The sequence below is a fragment of the Ictalurus punctatus genome, chromosome 5, assembly GCF_001660625.3.
Source record: "Ictalurus punctatus breed USDA103 chromosome 5, Coco_2.0, whole genome shotgun sequence".
In the NCBI taxonomy this organism is placed as follows: Eukaryota; Metazoa; Chordata; class Actinopteri; order Siluriformes; family Ictaluridae; genus Ictalurus; species Ictalurus punctatus.
This window is the reverse complement of record NC_030420.2, coordinates 23,019,190-23,043,416: the sequence shown is the minus strand read 5'-3', so window position 1 is coordinate 23,043,416 and position 24,227 is coordinate 23,019,190. Positions and strand designations below refer to the sequence as shown.

Sequence of the window (24,227 nt, the reverse complement as noted above, 5' to 3'; positions counted from 1 at the left end):
TTAATAATAATAATAATAATAATAATGTTGTGGTTGTTGTTGTTACTATTAATATTATTATTATTAAACACAATGTTTACTTCAGTGGAAAGAGAGGTTTGACATATCTTGTCTGAGGTTGAGAAGATCATTAGTAAAGGTGAAGCTTGAGAACAATTTGTTCAAAACCCAAAAACAGGATGAACTTGTTTTTTTCTGCATTCAAGACTAATCTGACATGGTGCATACATACGAACATAGGTTCACACACACCCCCCCACCCCCATTAGTGTCACATCATGTACGCCATACCCCGTAAATGGACTTTCCATACACGTAAGAGGTTATTTTTTTGCTCATTTTGGGCTTCCGGAATGGTCTTCCCCATGTTCTTTTCCATTAAAGCGGTATCTTTGGTAGTCATTAATTCATATACCTAGAATATACTTGGAAAAATAGCAGGTTAACAAAAACCTATTAAAGATTATTACATCACATTTTGAAATTCAGAAGCATGCAACACCATTTGCATTATAACATATACATAAAAACTTTGGGTTAATAAAGTTAATAAAATGAATACGCATACAGTGTGTTGTTTAGTTACACTTTTGAATTAATCAAAATGTCACCCCTTAATGTGCTAGAACATGGTATAAGCTTGTTTTATGAGAATGCAGTTTTGATAGATTGAAATTTATCTGGAATTCAAGTTTTCTAAGGAAATGAATTAATTGATGTGTAGATAGTGCACCTTGTACACGCGTACACAAAATATTAAAGCACACACACACACACACACACACACACACACACACACACACTAAAGGGAAGCCTATAAAGGGGGTGACCCAGCCATCAAAAATCACCAGTACTTATTCAGCTACAGGTTTATCTGCAGACATCGGTAAGTCCTCAATCAGTCCTCTATTCGTTATAGCACTATAGCACTTCGTTATAGCACTTGGTTTACTTTTTTTAAATTTCCATTTCCTGACAGCAAAACTGTATGCATCAGATAGAAGGATTGAAAGGGCAGTCCTGAAACCCTAATCTTATACCACCATAAAAGGTTTTTGTAATTAGTACTTATAAATGTTGCACTAACATTTTCTGTGAAGACCTCTAGTTTGAAGGTCTATTTCTAAAAACATAAATTAAATGCAGGTTAAATTCTTGAGAAATTGAATTATATCAATTCAAAAATCTGCGTTTCTTTGTAAATTTAATTGCTTAATTATTGTAGCCCAATCAACAGTATAGTATTAGAGCTAATGAATAAAAATGGTCCTGGTAGAAAGGTTAAGATAGCTTGACTAAAGTAAACATTTTATGAAAATGTTCATGTATTTTACATTATGGAATTAGATGTTGCTATGAATCTCGACCAAAATTGAAAGGGTGAGAAGTCGTTCATTTCCTCAATTACAGACACAAATGAGGAGAATTGTGTATCTTTTCTCATACACTTACTAGAGAACTCAGTCTATGGTTTTCCTTCCTGTTGAAAGGAGCCATCTGTTCCTGCACAGCACAGTGAAACCATAACGAGACAAACTGAGTGGGAAAGACAGACAGACAAAGGCAGTGAGAGGTAACGCTGACACACTTCTTGAAGTTCTAACAGAATAATAGTAGTGAAGGCTACAATAATATTTCCGTCACCATGAATAGTAGATTTAAAATGAGGTTTTTTTAGTGCTGGAAGATCACTTGACATGACAAGGTAAGTTACAAATTCTGAAAATGGATGAAACATCATCTCACTGTTTATTTGATGTATGTACGTAACAGTTTCTCTATGAATCCAGAACGCACACACACACACAAAAGGATATCTTAAATGGACGTAGTAAACAATGATATAGTTTATCTGCTGTTAATCTGGCTGATAGGTATGCCATTTAAGATGGCATTTGCTGTATTACAGTTATTTGGAACTGGTGAACAGACTTATTCGGTACATTGCACCCAGAATGTGTATAAGTATCTAGTACAGTTCAATATAAAGGTGTGTACCTTTGTCAAGGGAAGTGTTGTGGTATAACAAACAGATCATCAGCCTTGCCTTGATATAGAAACATACTTGGGCTATGTATTATATATCCATGGGCTATTTGAGAATAAAAATGAACTCCTGCTTAAATTGCAGACATGTGCATATTCATATGATTAAAGTACAAGATGAGCATCTCAAACGATGAGCTATAGCTATATATAGCTATAGATATAGATGGATATTTATACAATTATACAGATGTACAGAATAATAGCTGCTCAGGAAGTTGGAAAAAATCGTTTAAAAAATCTTACGTTAACATGTCAAAAGAAAATGTAGTCTGAGGTTAGCTGTGCCATACCCTGCTGCTTCAAGCGAAATTTGTCAACTTCATTAACCACACGTTTATCGAGAAAAGAAACCCATATAACATCGATGATCTACAAACACAAGTCTGCAGAGTTATATCCAAATGAGTCACTGATATTAATTTTAGTCTGAATCAGTATTTGCTACATCCATTCTAGTATGCAGTTGAAGGGGATAAAAAATAATTGGAAAATAAAGACTGTAACTACACTGTTGAGTCAGAATGAATCTCTAGTGGGATGTAAAAGGCTATGGTATGATGTCATCAATAGACCAGTAGAGCAATATATATAATATTAGACTACTATTTACAGATATGGTAAGAGTAATAGTGAAATTACCCGATGATGCTAATTATGCTTATTTTCCAGTTTGGCTGCTTTATAGTCATGAAATGCAGGCATAACATATTAGGGCATAATCTCTGCACACATATTAGTCTTACAGATAATATTAATATCATATCATAATGAAACAATTGTACACTAATCACTGGCAAAAACATTGTAAAAATTGTCATATCAGAATAATCAGCCAAATCACTAGCTGTGGCACACGCCAGTCGACGGCAGATTTACAGCCAACTAGAAAAAAAGTGTTTCAATGTAATCTTGCTTGACTTATATATCAAGTCTTCCATTACTTGAAGAGATTATCATTCAGAGTATGAGTAGTTCTCATATATGCCCCAGTTTTCATGTTTAGCTGTAGCTCTCTTTGTTCTTCCTACAACTATCTAGTACTTATTTGTGGTCATTTAGTGGAAACTTTGAGTTTTGGAGGCTTATAGTTTGCTTGTACTTGCATGGCTGTGCACAGTGCAATGTCTTTTGTACATGTATTAAGTAAATATCTAAGAGAGCTGTGCTGGTGGCCTAAATAAACTGAATTCTTGAGACAGAACTTTTCTTAATATTGATGTCTGCTGAGGCTTGCAGAATAATTTATTCCATTCACATTTCCATGCACTGTTTGCTTTCTTTAGTTTTGCTTGTTGAAAGTTTGTTCTTTATATGTTTTAAAGGATAGAATATTTGAAACACAATGTCTTTAGTTTCAGAAGGGGTAACATAATGAATGGACTGAGAAAGAGATGTATTCAGACTGAGAAATGCATATTAAATTTCACTTACTCTAATAACAGAAGAGTAGTAAATGAACTTGGCTCTAGCTTTACATGTATGCAATGAAGAAGTGCAAATTCATATTGGTGTAATTAGGCATGCAAACTCTAAATAGTTAGGTGCTAAGTATTTAGATGGTTATGGTTATGATTATGATTATGGTCAGAGCCATATCAGAGCCATATCCTGCAGCTCTCGCCTGGTTTCTCACTGAAGCTAAGCAGGGTTAAGCCTGGCTATTACTTGGATGGGAGACCTCCTGGGGAAAACTAAGGTTTGCTGCTGGAAGTGGTATTAGTGAGGCCAGCAGAGGGTGCTTACACTGTGGTCTGTGTGGTGATCTAATGCCCCAGTATAGTGATGGGACACTATACTATAAAAACAGCACTGTCTTTCGGATGAGATGTTAAACTGAGGTCCTGACTCTCTGTGGTCATTAAAAATGCCAGGACACTTCTTGTAAAGAGTAGGGGTTGTAACAAGGAAATGCGTTGTTGATAAGAGAAGTCAGAGGGTAATGGCCAGATTGGTTTGAACTACCAGGAAGGATATAGTAACTCAAATAATCACTCTTTATAACTGTGGTGAACAGAAAAGCATCTCAGCATGCACAACACTATGAACCTTGGGGTGGATGGGCTACAACAGAAGAAGAACTCATTGGGTTTCACTCCTGTCAGCCAAGAACATGAATCTGAGGCTTTCATGGGCACAGCCTCATCCAAACTGTCCAGTTTCGGTTAGTCTGTGCCCATGATAGACTCAGATTCTGTATATTGTAGGCCATCCACCTCAAGGTTTGATGTGTTGTGTGTTCTGAGATGCTTTTCTGCTCACCACGGTTGTAAAGTGTGCTTATTAGAGTTACTATAGATTCTTGTCTGCTCAAACCAGTGTGGTCATTCTTCTCTGATCTTTCTCATCAGCAAGGTGTTTCAGCCTACAGACACTCCACTCACAGGTTGTTTTTTGTTTTTAGCACCATTCTGTGTAAACTCGAGAGACAGTTGTGTGTGAAAATCCCAGGAGATCAGTAGTTTTTGAAATACTCAAACCAGCCAATCTGGTACCAACAATCACGCCATGGTTAAAGTCACAGAGATCATGTTTTCCCCATTCTGATGTTTGATGTGAATAGTAACCAAAGCTCTTCATCCTGTATCTGCATAATTTTATGATTGACTGATTAGATAACTGCATAAAGTGCAGGTGTACCGGTGTTCCTAATAAAGTGAATGTTGAGTGTATCGATCTCATATTGGTTACTTATTAGAGCTTTGACTACTGATCAGAAGGATCTGAGTTCAAATCCCAGCACCACCAAGCTGCCATGGTTGGATTCTTGAGCAAGTCCCTTAACCCTAAACTGTTCAGTTGTATCTGGTCTCACTTGTAAGTCGCTTTGAATAAAAGCGCCAGCCAAATTAGTAAAAGTAAATGACTGGATTCTTGTGCACAAACTGCTCATTTCATTCATGGTCTTGATGAATGACTGGCCATGACATAGTCCTATCTTTCATAAAGTTTCACTTTCAAACACGTCGACTGTTTCGAGGATCATGCAGGTGCTTTGTGGAAACCCTGAAATACTAAACATTCATGTAGTTATTAGCAAGCAGTGGTTTCTGCCTTGCCGCATAGCGTTAAATGACATTTTCACATTGTCTTTCTAGTTGTGGGGTAAGGAAGACTGGTTAGCCAAAAGTGACCAAATCCATTTTTTTGCTCATATGTGAGTGTTAGTTCTTACTACTATAAATTTTCAGAGGAAGTATTGGAAATTACATGCTATACCTTTGTATCTGACAACATTGGTTGGTCTCTGACAAGTTTTTGTCAGAGACACTATCCATCGTAGTTACTGAATAGTTTAAGGATGCAAAAAGATATCATAAGGATGAATAATAGTATATTTTCTTAAACGTAATTTGGATTTTTTTGTGTGCTCAAATTCTGTAATATGATTGGTTAGAATGTGTGAGCAGCTCTGAAAGTAGTGACAGCTATAAATCAAAATACATGTTTATATTAATGCACTGTATTTTGTTATCATTTCTACAGTAACAACTCATTCACTAAAATGGCAGACTCTCCACAAAATATAAGATTTCTAATAAACAGATTTTTAAAAATGTTTCTTATTTAGCAAAGTAAAGCATCTAATTGTTGATATGGTGAAGCATTTTGTAAGAAGAATTTATTTAACATTTATGTAGGGAGTCTCCAGTTTCATTGCTTTGTAACAGTCAATAAGTTTTCATTTTTTTGCGTTTTCTGGTTTCTTGGTAACGTGACAAGCTGCTCTGTTTTTTTTTTCTTCTTTTTTTTCTGTTGTTGTTGTTGTTGTTGTTTTTGTCTTATTAATTTCAAGAGGGAGAAAAAAGTGAGGCTGGTGAGGGAACGACTGTTTATCATGTAAGTGATAACAGGAACTAACTTGTCTCGCAGATATTTCATAACACGAAGCATAACTGTAAAATGTTAAAAAGCATGACTTGTAATCCTTAGCAAATTGCTGTCACGTAAAAGGAGTAATACTTCATAATGTGCTGTAATAAGAAAACATTCAGATTCAGGGTGGTAACAGTGCTCGTTTGTTGATTATTTTCCTCTAACAGCTTGACCCAAAGTTTTGTATTCCTTACATAAATAAAATCGTAGGCACTATATTATAAGCAGAGAAGCAGTATACTTATTACTATCTTGAAATTCTATTTGAGGTTATTAATTCTATTTGAAATTACTAAGTATTTTTTGGCAATTTTAAGTTTTTGTAATTGTAAGTTTTTGTAGTGTGAGCAACACTTATATTTTCTTTACATTTACAAGTACAGTATTTGTAACATGTATAAAAGTTATAAAAAATATTTTTGTGCACTCATTCACCCCAAAACGCCCACAAGACAAATTACTTCCTCTGATTATTCTCAGATTCTGGCAAAGTTTTGACTTTTTAGAAAAACCCCCAAGGTGAAAAAAAAGTGACATTTATGTGGTTACATGCCTCTAAATGTCACCTGTCACCTGTACCTTAGAGAAAGCAGACATAAACTCAGTTCGAGCCTAAACATGAAAACTAAACCACAAAGGCAACAGCATTCAAAAAATCCAAAGGTGAAAGTACTTTTCATGCTCTTTTTTTGAATTTGTTCAAAAGTACAGGTATTCGAGTGCTATAGCAGTTACACAATGGAAATTAACCTTTCGAAGAGCTAACAAATATTAACAAGCTGCAATTTAAATTGCAAAGGTGTCATCATTTTTGTATTATACTGGTTCTGAATTACATTAGCATTTTTGTCATTTTCATACCTTAAAATATATTTCCAGGTTTAGAGTAAGATTTTTACTAACATTTGTTTTACTGATATCAAATGCAGTACATGAAAATGAGTTTAAATAATTTAGTGCAATAAAAATGCAGTTGTTGCAAGTGAATAGAGTTGCTTTAGGTTCTTTTTCCTTAACATGGGGGCCCTACACTGGCGGATGTGTGTGTGTGTGTGTGTGTGTGTGTGTGTGTGTGTGTGTGTGTGTGTGTGTGTGTGTGTGTGTGTGTATGTGATGTTTCCATCTGCAAGCTTTCCTGTGGTCCACAGGTTGCTTCCCTCGTCTTCAATTCAATGCACACCTGTGCAACACCACAACAGCAGAGAACACACGGATGTGCATACTTTTTTTGTTTTGTTTTGTTTTGTTTTGTCTTTTTGACACACAATATGTCTGGAAACAGTTTGGTATTGGCAACCAATGAAGCATGAGCAGACCACTGGATATGTCTAATCCAGCTTTGGTTGATGTTTAAGATGAAGTGAAGTAAAGCCTATGGCAATGTTGCCATCTGTGTTTTGTGATTAGTATTTTATATACAAAAAAAAAAAGCGTGATTCACTAACAAGCTTCCTGTTGACCTTGTCAGTTGTATGCTATATCTCCCGGAAATAGTTATTTGAGTTTTTTTTATGGTTCATCCTTTTTAACAGTAACATGTGTATATGTACACAAATACTCTAGCACATAGGTTTTCATATTTTATATTTCAAGGACTTTTCAGTGGTTTATCACATTATGTTTTTCATTTTGCATCACATGATCAATAATACAAACTATTAGCTAAATTATAACATATTTATGTATATTTAACATATTTACAATATATTTAATTATTTGACATTATTTAAAAAATAAAATAAAAAATAAAATAAATAAAATAAATGTAAAAAATAAAGTATTATATTGTTATAGTAACATGTAATATATAGTCATATTTTGTCAGAGCAACACGAAAACACCAATACAATTGTTCATGTAGGTTTCCATATGTTTATATGTCTAGAGCACTTAGTAACAACTGGTAAACAATTTGTAAAATCTTATTACAAATTAACATTCAGTTTTAAAATTTTCTTTCCATGAATAGCGTAAGCCCAGATATATATATATATATATATATATATATATATATATATATATATATATATATATATATATATATATATATACCTTATTAGTTTAACTGTAGTTACTGAATAATTCATGTTAGTTTCAATATATCATATAAATATACATTACTGTATATGCTTTAAGATGAATACCCGTATGCAGTTCTTACAGATTTGAAGTCTACCACTAAGTACAATGGTTATAAATAATAACTAACAGTGTATATAAACTCCAGCTATGCTTCATAATGGTGCTGGGACAAGTGGAGGACAAGACAGCGGCAGTAGTACAAAGGACCAGAAGCAACTTCATCAGCTGGTAGAAGAGCCTTCTGAGTTTTCCAGATCACAGATAAAGTACACAGGAGGCAATCCATCTTCAAGAGCCACTCAGTGCATCATTTCAAAGGTAACACAATATGAGGTTTTGCCATTCATGCATTTAAATTGCAGCTCAAAACACTTTGCCTCTGACAACAGGAATTGTAGAAATACTCGTGTATTACATGAATAAATGACATTTAGTGTGAATAACAAAAGTAAAAGTAAAAGCAAAAGTAAAATAACGATAGAAGAAAAATAAGCAGTGTTAATATGGTTAACAGCAATAATGATGCTGGGGTTTTTTGTTTTTTTTTTTTTTTTAAAAAGAAAGAAAGAAAGAAAGAAAGAAAAGAAAGAAAGAAATTACCAGCATGATTTATTTATTTATTTAATTGTTTTTGCTAAATAAAAAAAAAAATCTAAAGGTTTTAAAACTATGGTCTGAATCTGAAGTATTGAGTTGTACTGAGTTTCAGATATTTGAAACATAAACACAAAAGCTGCTTCGCCCCTTTTTTTAAGCCCAGTAAGAAAACCTTTGATAATCTTTGAACTACATTTGTGACATAATCTGTGATTATGATGTGTGAAAGTACTAAGTTATTAAAAGTCCCAAAACAAAAACTGATAACAGTATATATGTATATATATATATATATATATATATATATATATATATATATATATATATATATATATATATAAATTTACCAAGGATGGGTGCATGATTTATATTAATACACTCTTACACAAGGATTTGTGATGCGTATGTTGCACATAAATTGAGTAGAAAATGTGTACTTTTTGATATAGTACAGTTGTCTGTGACGAGATGTTTATTTAGCATTTTTGGAAGGAGTCTCCAGTGTCATCACTTTGTAGCAATCAATGATAAAGCTATCCTTTTAATTTTTCCACCATGGGAAAGTCATCAGGATAGAGAACTTTGCAGTTTCACAGTAATGTGACAAGCTACAATCTTATGTCTTATTAACTTCAAGAGGGAGAGAAAAAAAGAGGCTGGTGAGGGAGCAACTATTTATAGCTGCTATAATGTAAGTGATATCAGGAATTAACTTGTTTCATCATTGTTCCACAACATTAACCATAACTATATACAAACAAAAAGTATGATTTGTCAATCCTTAATACATCAAAATTGTTATATCTGGGAAACTGTTGAGGTATAACAGGAATACAACACTTCACGATGTGCTGTTTGTAGAAAATATTCAAATTCAGGCATTGCACCACATCATTTTTGAGTATAACAGCATGCGCCATTATGTATTATTCATTACATATATTACCTGCAGAACTTCACACCACTTGTTTTCCATGTCCAGGGCACCAGTGAAAAAAATAACAAGCAAAATCAGCAGTCCATCCCGCAGAGACCATCAGTTCTCCGAAAGGGCAACCAGACTCTACCACATGGTACATTCATCAAAACAAATCAATTTTATATTTTACCTCCATAAATGACTGTTTTAATAAAGTAGAGTTTCTAATAGAAAGCCTAACAATTCTGCAGCCTTGTCCACTCCAGCTGGTGTAGGTGACTGTTCAACTGTACTCGTATTTAAGGAAGAAATGGACAATAATTTGCCAGTCATCTTGCCATCTTATGGCACAGACTATCCCACTAGAGTCAATGCTTCTGGACCAAGTCCTGCTCAGAGCACAACAGAGAACCATACAGAGTAAGTACAGAAACAGGCTGATTCTTACGCTCACTTGAAATTTGGACTGCTGCTTTACTGCTTGCAACAACTTAGTGAAGAATGTTACAAGTCATAGGAATTGCTAACTTTTTTTTTTAACTGTTATAGAGGATTTGCTTTTCAAACAGCTTCAAACAAAAGCATTTACATCAAGACATTTACATTTTGGTCCACACCCTGTTGTGGAACAAAGGAAAATTATTTACTGTTTGGCTTTCAGCCCAGAAGTCCGAATTAAAAATACTAAACCTGTTAACCTAGTCAGTAATTAACCTAGTAATTATAATAAGAGATCTACTTTTAGCATGTAGTGAGGTCAGGACCTTACTGCAATACCAGACTATGAAAGCAGCATCAAAGTCAATATACAGTGTCAACAATTTGGTTTTAAATGACAATATACTGTATAGTATACAGTCAAAAGTTTGATGACACTGGACCTTTACAACCAGATATGCTTGGTAAACATCCTTTCCAAAATCTATGGCATTAACATCGAGTCAGTCACTTCTTTGCTGTTATAACAGAATCCATTCTTCTTGGAAGGCTTTCCGCTAGATTTTGAAACGTGGCTGTGGCGATGTGCTCATTCAGCCACAAGAATATTAATGAGATTGAGCACTGATGTTGGACAGGTCCATGTTCCAATTTATCCAAAAGGTGTTCAGTGGGGCTGAGGTCAGGGCTCTGTTGACTTAAGTTCTTCCACACCAGCATTGGCAAACCAGGTCTTTATAGACATCACTTTGTGCAAAGAGGCGTTACCATGCTGGAACTGGTTTGGGCCTCTTAGTTTTACTTAAGGGAAATTATAATGCTACAGCATACAAAAATATTCTAGACAGTTTTGTGCTTCTAACTTTGTGGCAACAGCTTGGGGAAGGTGAATATATGGGTGTGATGGTCAGGTGTCCAAATACTTTTGACCATATGGTGTAGTGTACCAAATCAATATACAATGTTCCCTATCTATCTCTGATAGAAAGATTTGCAACAATTATTATAATAAAAATACTCTTCCCTCTTTTGTTTCCTTTCTTTTAATTAGGCGACCAAGCATTTGGTGCTTGGAAAACCTCTTATTTTGCTACTTCTAATTCTTTTTTTATTCTCCTTCTAGATTGTGCAGGTCAAACTGTAGATCATAGACATGGAAGTTGGTGGGCAAATGCAGTAGTACAAGCAAGAATAGCCTGATCAACCTAGGGTTGCTTTAGCACAGCATTTTACAATTTTGTCCAAATTTCTAGAATGATGAGCTCCATAATAAATCTCTTTTTGATTTTTTTTTTCCTTTTCTGTATTATTCTTTTTTTTTGGAACCCACGTTAAAATTTTGACCATTCACCCCCTGCTGATTTGGATTTTGAATAGTACAGTATGCATAATATGCAGAGCTGTTTTTTTATACTCTGCCCACAAGTTTTTAGCAATCATTTCTAAGACTGGGATGATATTTAGACATAGCTGGGTAAAATGTGGTGTATTCTGCTTTGCTGTATTGATCACAATTTAGTTTTTATTTGACCACTACTTTGACAACTGTCTCTCAGCAGACTCTTTTCCAACTGAGTTTAGAAAGAAATATCTTCACCAGTCTGTAGATGTGATTTAATGATGACTTGATACCTGGAGAAAAAAATATCAGCACTTGAAAATGTTATCATTGGCCAATCATCATCAAAATTAAAGCTCACAGGAACTGAGCACTACCGATGCTTTCGAGTTCAGAAACAAATGTACAGTATCTCTTGAAAATAAGATATGCAGTCAAAATTCTTTCATAATCTCATTGCTGTTTGTACTATTTAAGTGTACAATTTAACATTTAACCAGTTAAATGTATGCTTATTTGCATACTATGTGCTACAAAAGATTTTGGCCAGTCTTTAGTTAATTCATGATATTTTTATATGCCTCAATATATCATATAATATATGATATATTGAGGCATATGAAAGTTATCAAATAAATTAGCCTTTGATGCTATAACAAATCCAAGATTCAAAACAGGGAGTGAGGGAATACAATAGATGACAATGGGAAATTAAAGCTGCAAGCAGCATTTTTGGGGGCCAAGCACTCAGACCCAGTGAGCTGCACATTCACAGATGCACTGCAATTATTGCCTAAGCAATCACATGAAAGCAGAGCCATAACTTTAGGCAAAGGGATTCAATAGTGATTTTCACTCATGATGTGTATGAGACAGTGGTGGAATTGTCTGACTTTAGGAGGAAAGTTCTAGATGAACAAATGGGCAGCAGGTGGCATTGCTGCTGCAGCTGCCACTACTGCTGGGATCTGTGGTGTTGCTGTAGCTACTTTGACCTGTGGTTGTGATCACTACTGCTCTGACCTGAAAATATTTTTCTAGTTTTTTTTCCTCATCAGTCTGGGCCTTTTTTCCCCCAGTTTGTGTACGTTTAGACAGGTCTCAATATGATGAGAGAAAAATTTGGGGAAGATTGGACACATTTTGGAAGAGGAGTAGCAAAAATGGCAGTTATATACAGCTATTTTTAACATGTTATTGTAACTTTTGACCAATAAGTGGCGTCGGCATGAAATTTATTGCATAGCCTTAGGTCATGGTCCTGTAGTTGCCTACCAAGTTTTGTGTCAGTGCAAAGTCATTGCTGAGATACAGCCTCACATCCTGTTTGGTGGATTTGCTGTCATATTCATTGGCCCATTACAGACAAACTATTTGAAATATTCAAAATTCTTTTGGTAACTTTTGTGAGGCTTACTCTGAAAATGATGTGTGCCAAATTTGATGATTGGACAAAATTTGTTGGAGGACCAGCGGGGGAAAAAAACAGTGTTTGAAAAAAAAAATCCAAGATGTCAGAAAATCTTATTAGGCGGAAATTGACATCATGGGGTGCATTGAACTCGTCATGACGAAGGGAATTCAGGGATGCCTTTAAGTCTTGGATACGGTTCAAACCTACTTCCAAATTAGGCCTGAATTTGACCATATGGTGGCAATAGAGCATTGGCAGCACTTGGCCCAAATTTGGTCAAAATGTTCCTTAGACCCTCCCCAATCAGTGTGCCAAATTTCACAATTTTTTACAAGACAGTTCTCTCAGCTGCCATAGACATACTAGCCAGAAGAAATAAAAAAGATGATGATGAAGAAGAGGTAGAATAACGATAGGGTACCTACACACATTCAGTTCTTGCCCCCCTAAAAATGGCTTCATTGTTATGCTTATCAAATTAAGCAGACGTTGATATCATAGGGTGCGTTGAACTCGTCTTGACCAACAGAATCCAGGGACACCTTTAAGTTTTGGACACACTTTTCAAATGTTATTTATTATTTATTAACTATTTATTTTATTTTTGAAGTCCTCCACAGATCTCTGAGCACCTTTTATTTTACAAAGGTGTGTGTACCTGGCCAGGCTGCAAGGAAACATTCAAGGAATATAACCACTTCCTGAAGTAAGTCATGACATTTAGCATTTATTTTGTGATGTACATGATGTTACCAATTTCTTAAATTATTTCCATCTTTATCCATTATTCTGCCATGACTAAAAGTTTTATTGTTAGGGTCCCCAATTCATGTTGCATCTCATGCTGGCTTCTTGAATTAATGCAAAATTCGTGTTATTTATTGTATATAATAAAGACATCTCTATTCGGAGCATGGCCCTGGAGACAAAACTATTGAACAGTGGAGAATGCAGAAAAATATGGTCGAACGCATGGAGAGTCAGGTAAGCACACAACACATTCATGAAGCACATTGATTTAAAACTTTATCACTGATCATGCTGATAACCTTGTGTTGCAGTTAGTTGCGGAGCGGCAGAGGTTACATTCCATGTACCTGCATCTGTTTGATGTAAGCGCTTTTACTGAAGTAACAATGACATATAATGCATATTCATGCTGAAATACTTTTTAAGTGGATAAGTAGTCTTTATACATTGTCTGCAGTTCCCAAACAGTAATTGACCATGTTCTTCTACTTCAGGCTAACCCAAGACCGAAGCAGTCCAATACTCCTTCAGGAAGCCTGCAGTCATGTCAGAGTTTGAGCATTTTACATGCACAAAACACAACTTCATCTGACATGCTACCTCCAGGATACTGGCAGATCCCAACAACCCCATTCATACCTGGTTAGAGCACGCACACGCACACACACACACACACACACTACAAAGACAATAAAAGCAAAAAAAAGTACACAGCCCCTGAGGTGACATGGTGGTTATTTTTTAATAATGCATGCCCAGGAATTAATATGCTGAGTTCACAGATTTTATAACTTGAGCCCAAGTTGATACAGACTAATCGCATCCATAATACAATGCCACTGACACCAGTATGTCTCTGTGCATCATACAATGGTTGAAGTAAAGTGTAATATTATTGTTCTCAATGCTTAGGTTCCTGTGGCCACTGTAGTCTAATTCATTTGATTTCTCTATATCTAACTCATTTTAAAATACAATAATTAAGTATTTCCTGACCATGAAATAGATGTCAAGATCCTAATTTGTGGCCTTAATATCTTACTGTATATTTGGGAAGCTCCAGGGGAGCTGTATCATGTCTGACACCCTAACAACAATTTCCTTACAAGCTTGGATATGCAAAGAAAAATAATTTTACATCAATTGTGTCAGTCTCAATATCAGTGATATTATGCAGAGGTATTTTCAGTAGAGGCAATGTGGCATAACAATTAACACTGTATGTAAATAGTGAACATATGATACAATTTGATACTTTATCCACCTTGTGCCCAGTGTTCCTGGGATTGCCTCCAGATCCACCACAACCGGTGAATAGTCAAGTATCAGCTGAGTAAAAACATTTAGGAAACTCAGACTTTTTTGTTTTCTGTTATTTGGGCTTACATCTGTGATAATGTCAAAACATTTATTGTGTTATTAAGTACATTATTATGTAGTCTTTGATTTGATTTAATTGTTTGTTAAATATGTTGCAATTATTCTGCAGGAATTATCCCTAGTATTGAGTGCTACAAATACACGAACATGAGGCCACCATTTACTTATGCCTCCATGATAAGATGGGTGGGTGAGCACTGTTAATGTTTTTACCTATTGACAAAGACATTCTTTTTAATTTTTATAAGGTCAATCAGTCACACTTACTTTGTATCCTGCTATTTAGGCGATTCTTGAATCTCCTGAAAAACAGCTAACACTGAATGAAATCTATCACTGGTTCACACGCAAGTTCTTCTACTTCCGTCATAACACAGCCACATGGAAGGTAAAAGACACATTTTACTTTTTTGCTCTGTGTCTCAGTAGCCACAAGCAGAAGTTTCAAACCACAGTCATTATAGCTATCTAACCAAACATATTTAAACAAGAGAATTGCTGACAGAAACACACTGCTGATGTAATGGTTCAATAAACACTTTTTGAAGCATGTGTAGTTCAGTGCACTAAAGGAGTGTCCTGTATAGAAACCTGTTAAAGTAGACAGATTACCATATTTCTCACCATTTTTTTTTAAAAATCCCACACATGTAGAATGCAGTGCGGCACAATCTCAGCCTCCATAAGTGCTTTGTACGTGTTGATGGAGGGAAAGGCTCCGTTTGGACAGTGGATGAGGCAGAATTTCTGAGAAGGAGAGGGCAGAAGTTACACAGGTGCACTATCCCAAAATGGTTAAGTCCACTGAACATTCAGGACATAAGTGATAAATGCGAGATGCAGCTCTTCTTTATATAACATTAGCTACTGTATGGGGTGGCTTTAGCCTGTTTGTAGAGTTCAGTTCTGTACACATACTAATACAAATGATTAGAGTCATGATTATTAATCTATTACTGACCGATTTCCCCCTTATTTTGTCTAGGGACCAAGACATGAGCTGGGTGGCACACTATTCCATGTTCTTTTCTTGAAATTACCTTCTTCAGTGTTAAGTCACATCTTGAGACATTCTGTGAAATGTCACCTATACCTCAAAGTGTCTCTTTCAGTAGATCTATGAGTAATTTCTAATTTTCATTAGTCTTCATTCTCTTTGACTTGCCAATAGGGCTATACTGTCTGTGGGCTTTTATGGAGTTGGATTTATTTCAGTAGAAATTTGAATTTAAATGCAAAAAAAATATTATTATAATAATCTGAATTACTGGGTTTTGTATTTACCTGCAAGTTATTGTGAATGCGATTCTAAAAATGTGAATAATTTATTTTAAAATTTCAAACGTTCAACTGCACACTCTTAAGCATGAAATTCAGTTTTGCAAACCACGAAATTCAAGTTCAGTTCAAAATTCATTTTCAGATATATAATACAAATTAAAATGGATAACTTTCATGCGTCAATGCATTTTCAAATGTTTGCATTTTGTATGCCATTTCTTATGGGATGATTTATAACTCAATAGCTTTTTTTTAGCTGCAGAAAGATATATGCTCTACATAGGCAGATGCCTAAAATACTAAGGTACACAAATTATTGTGATATTTCATTGTATTTAAATGGTCTTAACTGTCCTATGATACAAAATAAAATATTACTCTGAGAGAAACGCGAGTCTTTCTGTATGTTATTAGCAAAATAGCCAAATCAATTAACCCTCGCTTAAAAAAGCGCAAAGAGGACGCAGTTGTGTTGTCCTTAATGTTCAGCGGATCTGCTTTAGGATTGGCTGAGAGGATTTTTGCGCGGCGCGTCTCAGCCAATCAGAGCATTGTTTTTCTCGTTCGCTTGAACGTTTGGCTTCAGCCAAATGGCGAACGGAAGGGCAAATTATAAACAAGTACGCGGAACTGGAAAACACGAGGCCTTGTCAGACGATTAAGTAAGAGAATTTTACACTTTCTTGCAGACGGAAACAGCAGTACTGTCAGCGCAGGGAAGCAGACACTTTTCATAGTTAGCAGACAACCGAGCTAGGCCTCTAAACTCTCGACAGAGGAGAAGTGCTATGCAAACGGGGTAGCTAGCTATATATCTAGCTAGTTGGCTAACCTAGCTAATTAGTAAGATCACACGTATCAGGGGAAAATCCGATCAGTAAGTTGCCAAGCAATAATTTTAAGCACAATAACAAGTGTTTGCTGCTAAATATAACATGAGTACAGCGTCGGACAGCAGTAATAAGCCGTCCGAATGTAATAAAAAGAGAAGCGCGAGCCCGCGGCAGCTGGAGGACTCCCCGCTGTCCAAACAGCCCAAAGTGGACGAGGAGAAAGATGAAGAGACCGAGTCGCGTGAACACGCCGAAAAAGACGCGGTTCTATTAAAGAAGAAAAATAGCGCATCAGAGACTAGCAATGCTCCTGAGCTGTATGGAAAGAGAGTGCGAAATGCAAACGGGACAGAAAATGCTAGTGGAACTGAACGTAAGGACAGAGGTGTAGATGGAGAGTCGTTTGAAGGCCAGAAGGTGCGCTCAGATTGCGCAACCATAGTCGCGGCTGAAGCACTCGCGAGCCTCACCGGTGGCGGAGACCGAGGTACTGAAACGCCATGTTCGTCCAAACAAGCCCTCGGTGAAAACACGGCCAGTAAACAGAGGCGTGCCGAGCTGGAGCGGAGTGGGCGTGCGGAGGACAGCTGTTCGGTATCCGCGCTGAGGGGTGTCGGTGGAGAGGCGCGGGTGCGCGTGTGCCGCGCAGATGAGCAAGAGGAGGAGGTCGAAGACGACGACGATGATGACTCAATCCCCGGGTCCTCCTTGACAGCCAGCTCATCTGATGACGACGACAATGATGATCAGGAGCGCGAGGAGTGCGCCATCGTATCGGTGCAGATGGCCCCCGAGCTGCGGCGCTCAGTCGCGCTCCTGGCGCACGTGCAAATGCGGCTGGACGCACTGGAGAAGAAGGGCGCGCGCCTGCACCGGCGCCTCGAGCTTAAGTTGGGGCGTCAGCGGCGTCCTCACCTCCAGCAGCGTGCCGCCATCGCACAGAGCATCCCTGGCTTCTGGCTTACTGCCGTATCCTTTCTCCAGAGCGCACCACCAGGGCTTTCCCACTTCCGGCATTGTTCTGCTCTGCTTTCAGTAGGTTCGCTGTGAGCAGTATGGCCCTGACGTATCGTTTGAAACGTTATCCTCTTCTGGGTTCATGATGAAGTATGTATGGAATTAAATAGTTAGAGGGGGAAGAAAAAAAAAAGTTTGTATATTCTAACTCCTCACACTTGGGCTCTAAATTCATTGCCTTCAGAAAACATCCCTCCTACAGAATACATCGTTCCTAATTTTTTATAACACTTAATGTCCAAACTTTTCATTATACTGTTAATAACCTTTAAGGCCAGACGTGTCCGATCTTATCTACACATCCTATCTGCTGTTTTGGCTGCAGGTTTCCAACCAAGCAGGAGCTACACCTGATTTCATCTGTATAATCAGCTGATCTTGGACTTCAAATAACTATCAGGTGTTTGGTTGGAATGAAAGCCTGCAGTACTAGTGGCCCTTCGCAGATAAGATTGGACATCTTTGCTTTAAGAAATCTGAGCATAGAATGCCTGGACAGTCAAAAAAAAATTGAAACGTAGAAAAAGCTAGGGAAAAGGCTTTGTGAAGGTGCTTTCTACATTATATCTGTGTGCTATGTACAACACACTGCATCTCTATATGAGAGCATTATTTTATGTAATATATGATGGATAATGCTGTCAGATGTCCAGACACTATACAACACTACAGCTGGCTGAAGTTCTACATTTTAAAACTCGACTCAACTGTAATGTCCTTTTTATCACATATGCAATGCAATTCCTGACATAATGAAGCAAAACTGGGACTTTTGTTCTACACCATCATTTTTATTGATCTGATCTGACTTTTATTTATTTATTTAAATAATGCATATGTTTACTTAACCAAGAGTATTTCAGCTTCTCAATCACCCACACCTGTCAGCACAGATTGATGAAAACGATGAAGATGCTCTCAGCTACATGGTCAATTTGGAGGTGAAGTACCCAGTCCTGTTTATCTGTGTCTAATGACCTTGCAGCAAACATGTTTAGATTTACTCCAGTAATGATATACGAATTTCATTAACAGTACTGTGTTCTGCACAGATCGAGACTTTCAAAAACAACAAACTTGGCTACCGGATTTGCTTTCATTTCCGTCGGAACCCATTCTTTCAGAACAAAGTCATACTAAAAGAGCTCCATCTTGGATTGGGAGGTAAGATCACTGAACTCTGGGTCATTTATAAATGAAGGTTGTAGTCTTGTATATCTGCTATATAGTGATAGTCATTGTATTGCTTTCTCCTTAGGATCCCCAGTTTCTTTCTCGAACCCAATTGTTTGGCATCATGGACAGTCCTTGACAAGAAATGGAGAACCAAGGCGGAATTCACGAGGCGTTTACGAGAGTTTCTTCCACTGGTTCGATGACCATAGTAGTCCTGGGATGGATGAAATAGCACAGGTACAGTATAACTGGGTGGTTTACAGAGGTGGATAAATTAGTAGTCGGGGCATCCAGATCTATTAGTGTTTTATTTATAGCTGCCTGGCAGACAAGTGGCCTCAGAGGGCAACAACCAGAGAAAGAACAAAAATTACTATATAGCAACACAGAAAAGAAACACTGACTAATTACAAATCATCGTGCATAAGTATATGACTCAAACAATGTGCTACGAGCTTGAGCTACAGTATATGTACAGACAAAGTAATCCACACAGTATGTTTTTGATTTAGGTTTTGGTTGGATGATCATGTAGGTTAATGCTTAATAATGAGCTCGTTCTCTGCATCTGTGCCTCATTCTTGCGTAGATCCTGAAGGATGACCTGTACAAAGACCCTCTTAGGTACTACCTGACACCACTGTGGGAGCCACGGGAAAATGGCAGGTAATGAAGTCCACTATTCAAAATATTGCATGATTCTTCAGGATTTTATCATGCAATCTTTGCTTCATGTGTTTTTTTTTTGTTGTTTTTTTTTTAAATTGCAATTGTATATGCCTTTTATATATATTACTATGATTTATTAAGAAGTTTAGGACAGTAGGATGGTTCGATCTTCACCTTTAATCCTGCTGTCTGAAAAATTTTTTTTGTCCAGCACATCCAAACCAACCCAAAACAGCAATGGAGATGAGTGTGTAATCATCTCAGATTCAGATGATGAGCAGGAACTGGTCAGCCAGGATCGACAAGAAGATCAAGATGATGAGGACAATGAAGATGAAGGTCCAGTCACAGGTAATGAACTAACACTGCAAAATAACAGGCAAAAATCTACTATATATATATATATATATATATATATATATATATATATATATATATATATATATATATATATATATATATACTCTAGAATGTGCCTTTTAGTTTATAGAATGTACAAACAAAATGGTAGAATATGCTTCAAAGTAAGGAACTGCTATACTTTATTTATTTCTTTATTTATTTTTAAACATTTTTTTTGCCTTTTAATCGCTAACCTTGTTAGATAAGCATAAAGTAATGTACATTATTCTGTTCATTACACATTTGTTTCAGGTGCTGGTGACAGTGACCAAGATGGAGTGGAATCTTCCACTGAGGAGAGGCAAGAAGAGGAAGTAGATATAGAGGAAGTGGATGAGAGGTGTCACTCAGCCAGCAGTGAGGTCAGAGAGCTGGGCCAGGAAGATGATGATGATGATGATGATGATGATGATGATGATATTGAAGTTGATGAGGATGAGGAGGAAGAGGAAAACTAATAACAGTATGCAGATAAAGATTAGAGTTTATTATTCAGACAAATTATGGACTCGTTAGGGCATTGTTATTGCAAGTAGCTGTATCATGTCTGATAAATACAGATTCATGTTGGCAAACATTGCTGATTGTTATACAAGCTAATGCAAGATGACGTCATTACTATTTTGCTACAAAATACAGGATGTAGATTTTTTTTTTTTTTTTAAACTGGAAGGTTTAATCTGAGATGTTACATGGTGGTGTAAATCATGTGCACAGGCTTTGCGTTGTTCCCATTCCCAATCCAGAGTAACTTTTTTTTCCCCCACATTTTTATTCCAAACATCAATGGAGGTTTTAATGGTGGTTACTATTAAAATGCATAATTGCTTTATTTTATTTTATTTTTTTATTGCATGGTCTATTTTCAGTTAGACGGACAACTACTGTAACTCGGTGACAGAGCCCAGTTAAAATGTACCTGTTGGCCTACAGCATTGTTTGTTTGTTTTTTTCTTGACGTGTTTCTGCAGCCAAGCCAAGAAGTCTGGCTTGCCATTTTAAAAAAAACAAACGAAAAAAAAAAAAAAAACCCAATCAATTTTCTGCTATGCATAAGGATTTATGTGACCAATACCACAAAATCAAAACCCTTTAACCTGATTTGTTGGTTGTGAGTTTGATATTCTTTAAGACTTTGGTAATCATTCTTAAAGGGTGTGTTCTAAATAAATTTGAACTAGATGCACTTAGTTCTGAACCAAAACTGGACCACTCAGGGATGTTTATTACAGTGGATTTGTTTCTTTGATGTGTTTTTATCGGGTATAATAAGATTTATTACTTTGGTCTGAGTTGTTAATAGTTGTTAAAATTTTTAGCTAAATTCATCAAAAATAATTATAGATAGATATCTCTTTTTTTTGTAAGAATAAACAGATAGAAACACTTTTTCTGTGCATGGTAGAAAACTTAATCACCAGTTTGTACTATATGGCAGCTCTGTTTATAATAATGGCACTCGAATAGATGGCAGCACACTGTTGATACACATGCATGAACATGCTATAAGCAGTCACAAGCTGTAATGAATAATCATATCCTTTTTTTTTTCTTGCCATGGAAATAAGGAACTCATTAGACCAGGTGGTATGATCTAGCTTTATCTGTAGACTATTTTACTTTCTGATACATTCATAAAACTTTAATTATACATTTGTATGAGTGTGTATATGTAGGGCTTTGGGGTTTTTTTTCCTAAATTGTCATAGGCGGCGCTCACTTTTTCTGCTGTAACCCTCATCATGTTTTTATCATTATTTATTGGGATTTGTCATTAATCTACTGCCACCTGAAATTATCACGCCTTATCCACACATACAACTTAATTTTTGGTTGGCGAAATCCTAGAATACTAAGTTTATACATCCAAGATGTTTATTGTTAGTGTAATTTCTAACCCTTATTGAAGGGTTTGTAATTTGTCAGTTTTGTAATTTTAAAGTGGATTCAACCTAAAGCATCAGAAGAGAAAGCTATTTTTGTGTGGTAAAGTTTATAGCTTAAAAGTTTAACATATATGGTATGATTTGTCTTTAAATAAATGTTCATTTTTAAAATAAAGGTTTTACGTGTTTATTTTGTGTAGTCAAGATAGCCTACTATTGAAAAGCTTTTCGCTTAGCAGAGCAACTATCTGATGCTATTATTTCTTGCACAGCAAAATGTAATTCATTGTTTATTTTGAGAAAAGACAATGTTTGCAGTTTTTACCTCACAGTGGTTTCTATTGTAAATTGGGTAAATGATCCAATATGTACACGAGCATCAAAGCACAAATTCTGCCTGTTTTATTATTGTTTTCAACAGTCCCTCAACATCATTTCCTCATAACTTCATAGTGCTTATCGCCTCTTTCACGCATAAGCTATAGCTTGTTTAGAAGCTTCCAGAAGATGTTATTGCACGCTGTTGTGTGGAAGAGCTCGCAGATAATACTTTATAACATTTATTTGAATTTAATTAACTTGTATAATTTGAATTGTTAACATCTTTTCCTTTTTTTTCTTCAATGTTTTGGAAAAAGTTTAGCAAACTTTCTATGTCGTTTTATCCAGTTGTGTACCTGAGGTATCGAATCATCTAATGAACTTAACGCGAACATATAAAGTGTGAAACTGTTCCTGTAACTGGGCCACTGGAGGAAATAGTGAGCACATAAACAATTGCACGTTACAAGAGGCACTGAAAGGGAGTCCCACACACTCAGAAGAAAATGGTGATGAACTGTAGCTTTCCTTGTAGCTGGAGTGCTACGCTTAAGCGTACATCGCATGGATTTTAATATCTATTGTTTTCCCTAGAAAGGAAACACATAATGTGTGTTTTAAAGGTAATCACGGACCAATTATGTACTGTAAATCTCATTTAATGGTATGCCATATACACACATCCAGGTGGAAAATAGACATTAAAGGTATAAAAGATAAGGGTACCACCTCAGAGACAAGAATACGTACATTTTATTAAACTTTTTACCCCCAAAAGTGTCCCAAGCCGCTGTCTGTTACAGGCTTGAATCTGTTCTTTGCTTCCGTTAGGGGGCAGTATAGCCAAAATGATATTCTGGGTTATGCAAGGAGTCACTTTCTGGCTGTGAATTGCAGGTCTGAGAGTGTTTAGACAAATGAAGCAGAATAGTTCAGTGTCTTTACATTGTAAAGCTATTTTCCTCTCAGTAATCCCAGATTAGATGTTTGCTTGTTTCCCCAAAACACAACTACTTCAACATAAATGCTTCATTATATGTAAGAGGGCGTGGTGCCTCACACCTCTGGGATTGGGGGTTTGAATCCTGCTTGCATGTGCTTCCCTGTGCTTTGGGGGTTTCCTACAGGTAATCCAGTGTCCTCCCCCAGTCCAAAAACATTCACTGTATGCTGATTGGCATTTCCAAATTGTCCGTAGTGTGCAATTGTGCCCTGCGATTGTCCAGGGTGTCCTGGACAGCAGGAAAGCAGTATTGATGGATGCATAGATGTGCACAACACCTCACCTTTATTCTACTATAGCTTCTACAACAGTGCTTCGCAAAGTCAGGTCTACTGATCCATAAAGCATAACCTGTTTGACTGGTCACTTGAATTGCATTGGATTAATCCAAACCTCAATATCTCAAAAACAAGCTGGCCTATGAAGAATGTCAAATTGGGCCTAATTTGTTCTCTGTGAAAAAGTTCAGCAATAGAAAGCTCTGCTCTAATAAACAGACACATTATTGCACACATTTAAATAATGAACCTAATAGTGTAATAGATGGATTTTGGTCAGAATTTATTTTACAGTTAAAGGGGTCAGCTGGCTGCAAAACGTATCAAGAACCCCTGCTCTAGACCACTGATAGATGTGGGTAAGTGAAATGGCATTTTCTTTCATGTGAAACAAATGACTTTATTCAGCCAATGAATCAGCTTGTAACACCAAATATTGCATATACTGTAATTTGAAATTTGGCATACATATACCATTGCAAAAACAAAATAATAATAATAATCCATCCATTTTCTATAT

General features: G+C 36.3%; 2 protein-coding genes across 5 annotated transcripts; both read left to right on the top strand.

Moving 5' to 3' along the window:
* The first annotated feature begins 807 nt into the window (after positions 1-807).
* On the top strand, positions 808-16,511 carry foxp3a (forkhead box P3a). 4 transcript variants are annotated; one of them, XM_047155665.2, is made up of 13 exons: positions 808-886; positions 1,491-1,573; positions 8,150-8,322; positions 9,584-9,674; positions 9,772-9,940; positions 13,322-13,417; positions 13,608-13,695; positions 13,773-13,823; positions 13,956-14,103; positions 14,951-15,027; positions 15,128-15,229; positions 15,496-15,617; positions 15,827-16,511. In XM_047155665.2, exons 3-13 carry the CDS (start codon positions 8,152-8,154, stop codon positions 15,873-15,875), a joined length of 1,164 nt encoding a protein of 387 aa, XP_047011621.1. In that variant the 5' UTR covers positions 808-886; positions 1,491-1,573; positions 8,150-8,151; the 3' UTR covers positions 15,876-16,511. The 4 variants fall into 4 exon arrangements, with proteins under 4 accessions (XP_047011621.1, XP_047011620.1, XP_047011618.1 ...); XM_047155664.2 differs by lacking the exon at positions 15,827-16,511 and having other exon boundaries at positions 9,787-9,940; positions 15,496-15,784; XM_047155662.2 differs by lacking the exon at positions 15,827-16,511 and having other exon boundaries at positions 15,496-15,784.
* Positions 16,512-16,681: 170 nt separating this feature from the next.
* Positions 16,682-22,280, top strand: tspy (testis specific protein Y-linked). The gene is made up of 7 exons (XM_017468475.3): positions 16,682-17,924; positions 18,836-18,913; positions 19,025-19,136; positions 19,231-19,385; positions 19,738-19,814; positions 20,029-20,168; positions 20,472-22,280. The coding sequence occupies exons 1-7, from the start codon at positions 17,058-17,060 to the stop codon at positions 20,675-20,677; spliced, it is 1,635 nt and encodes a 544-aa protein (XP_017323964.1). The 5' UTR covers positions 16,682-17,057; the 3' UTR covers positions 20,678-22,280.
* The last annotated feature ends 1,947 nt before the right edge of the window (positions 22,281-24,227 follow it).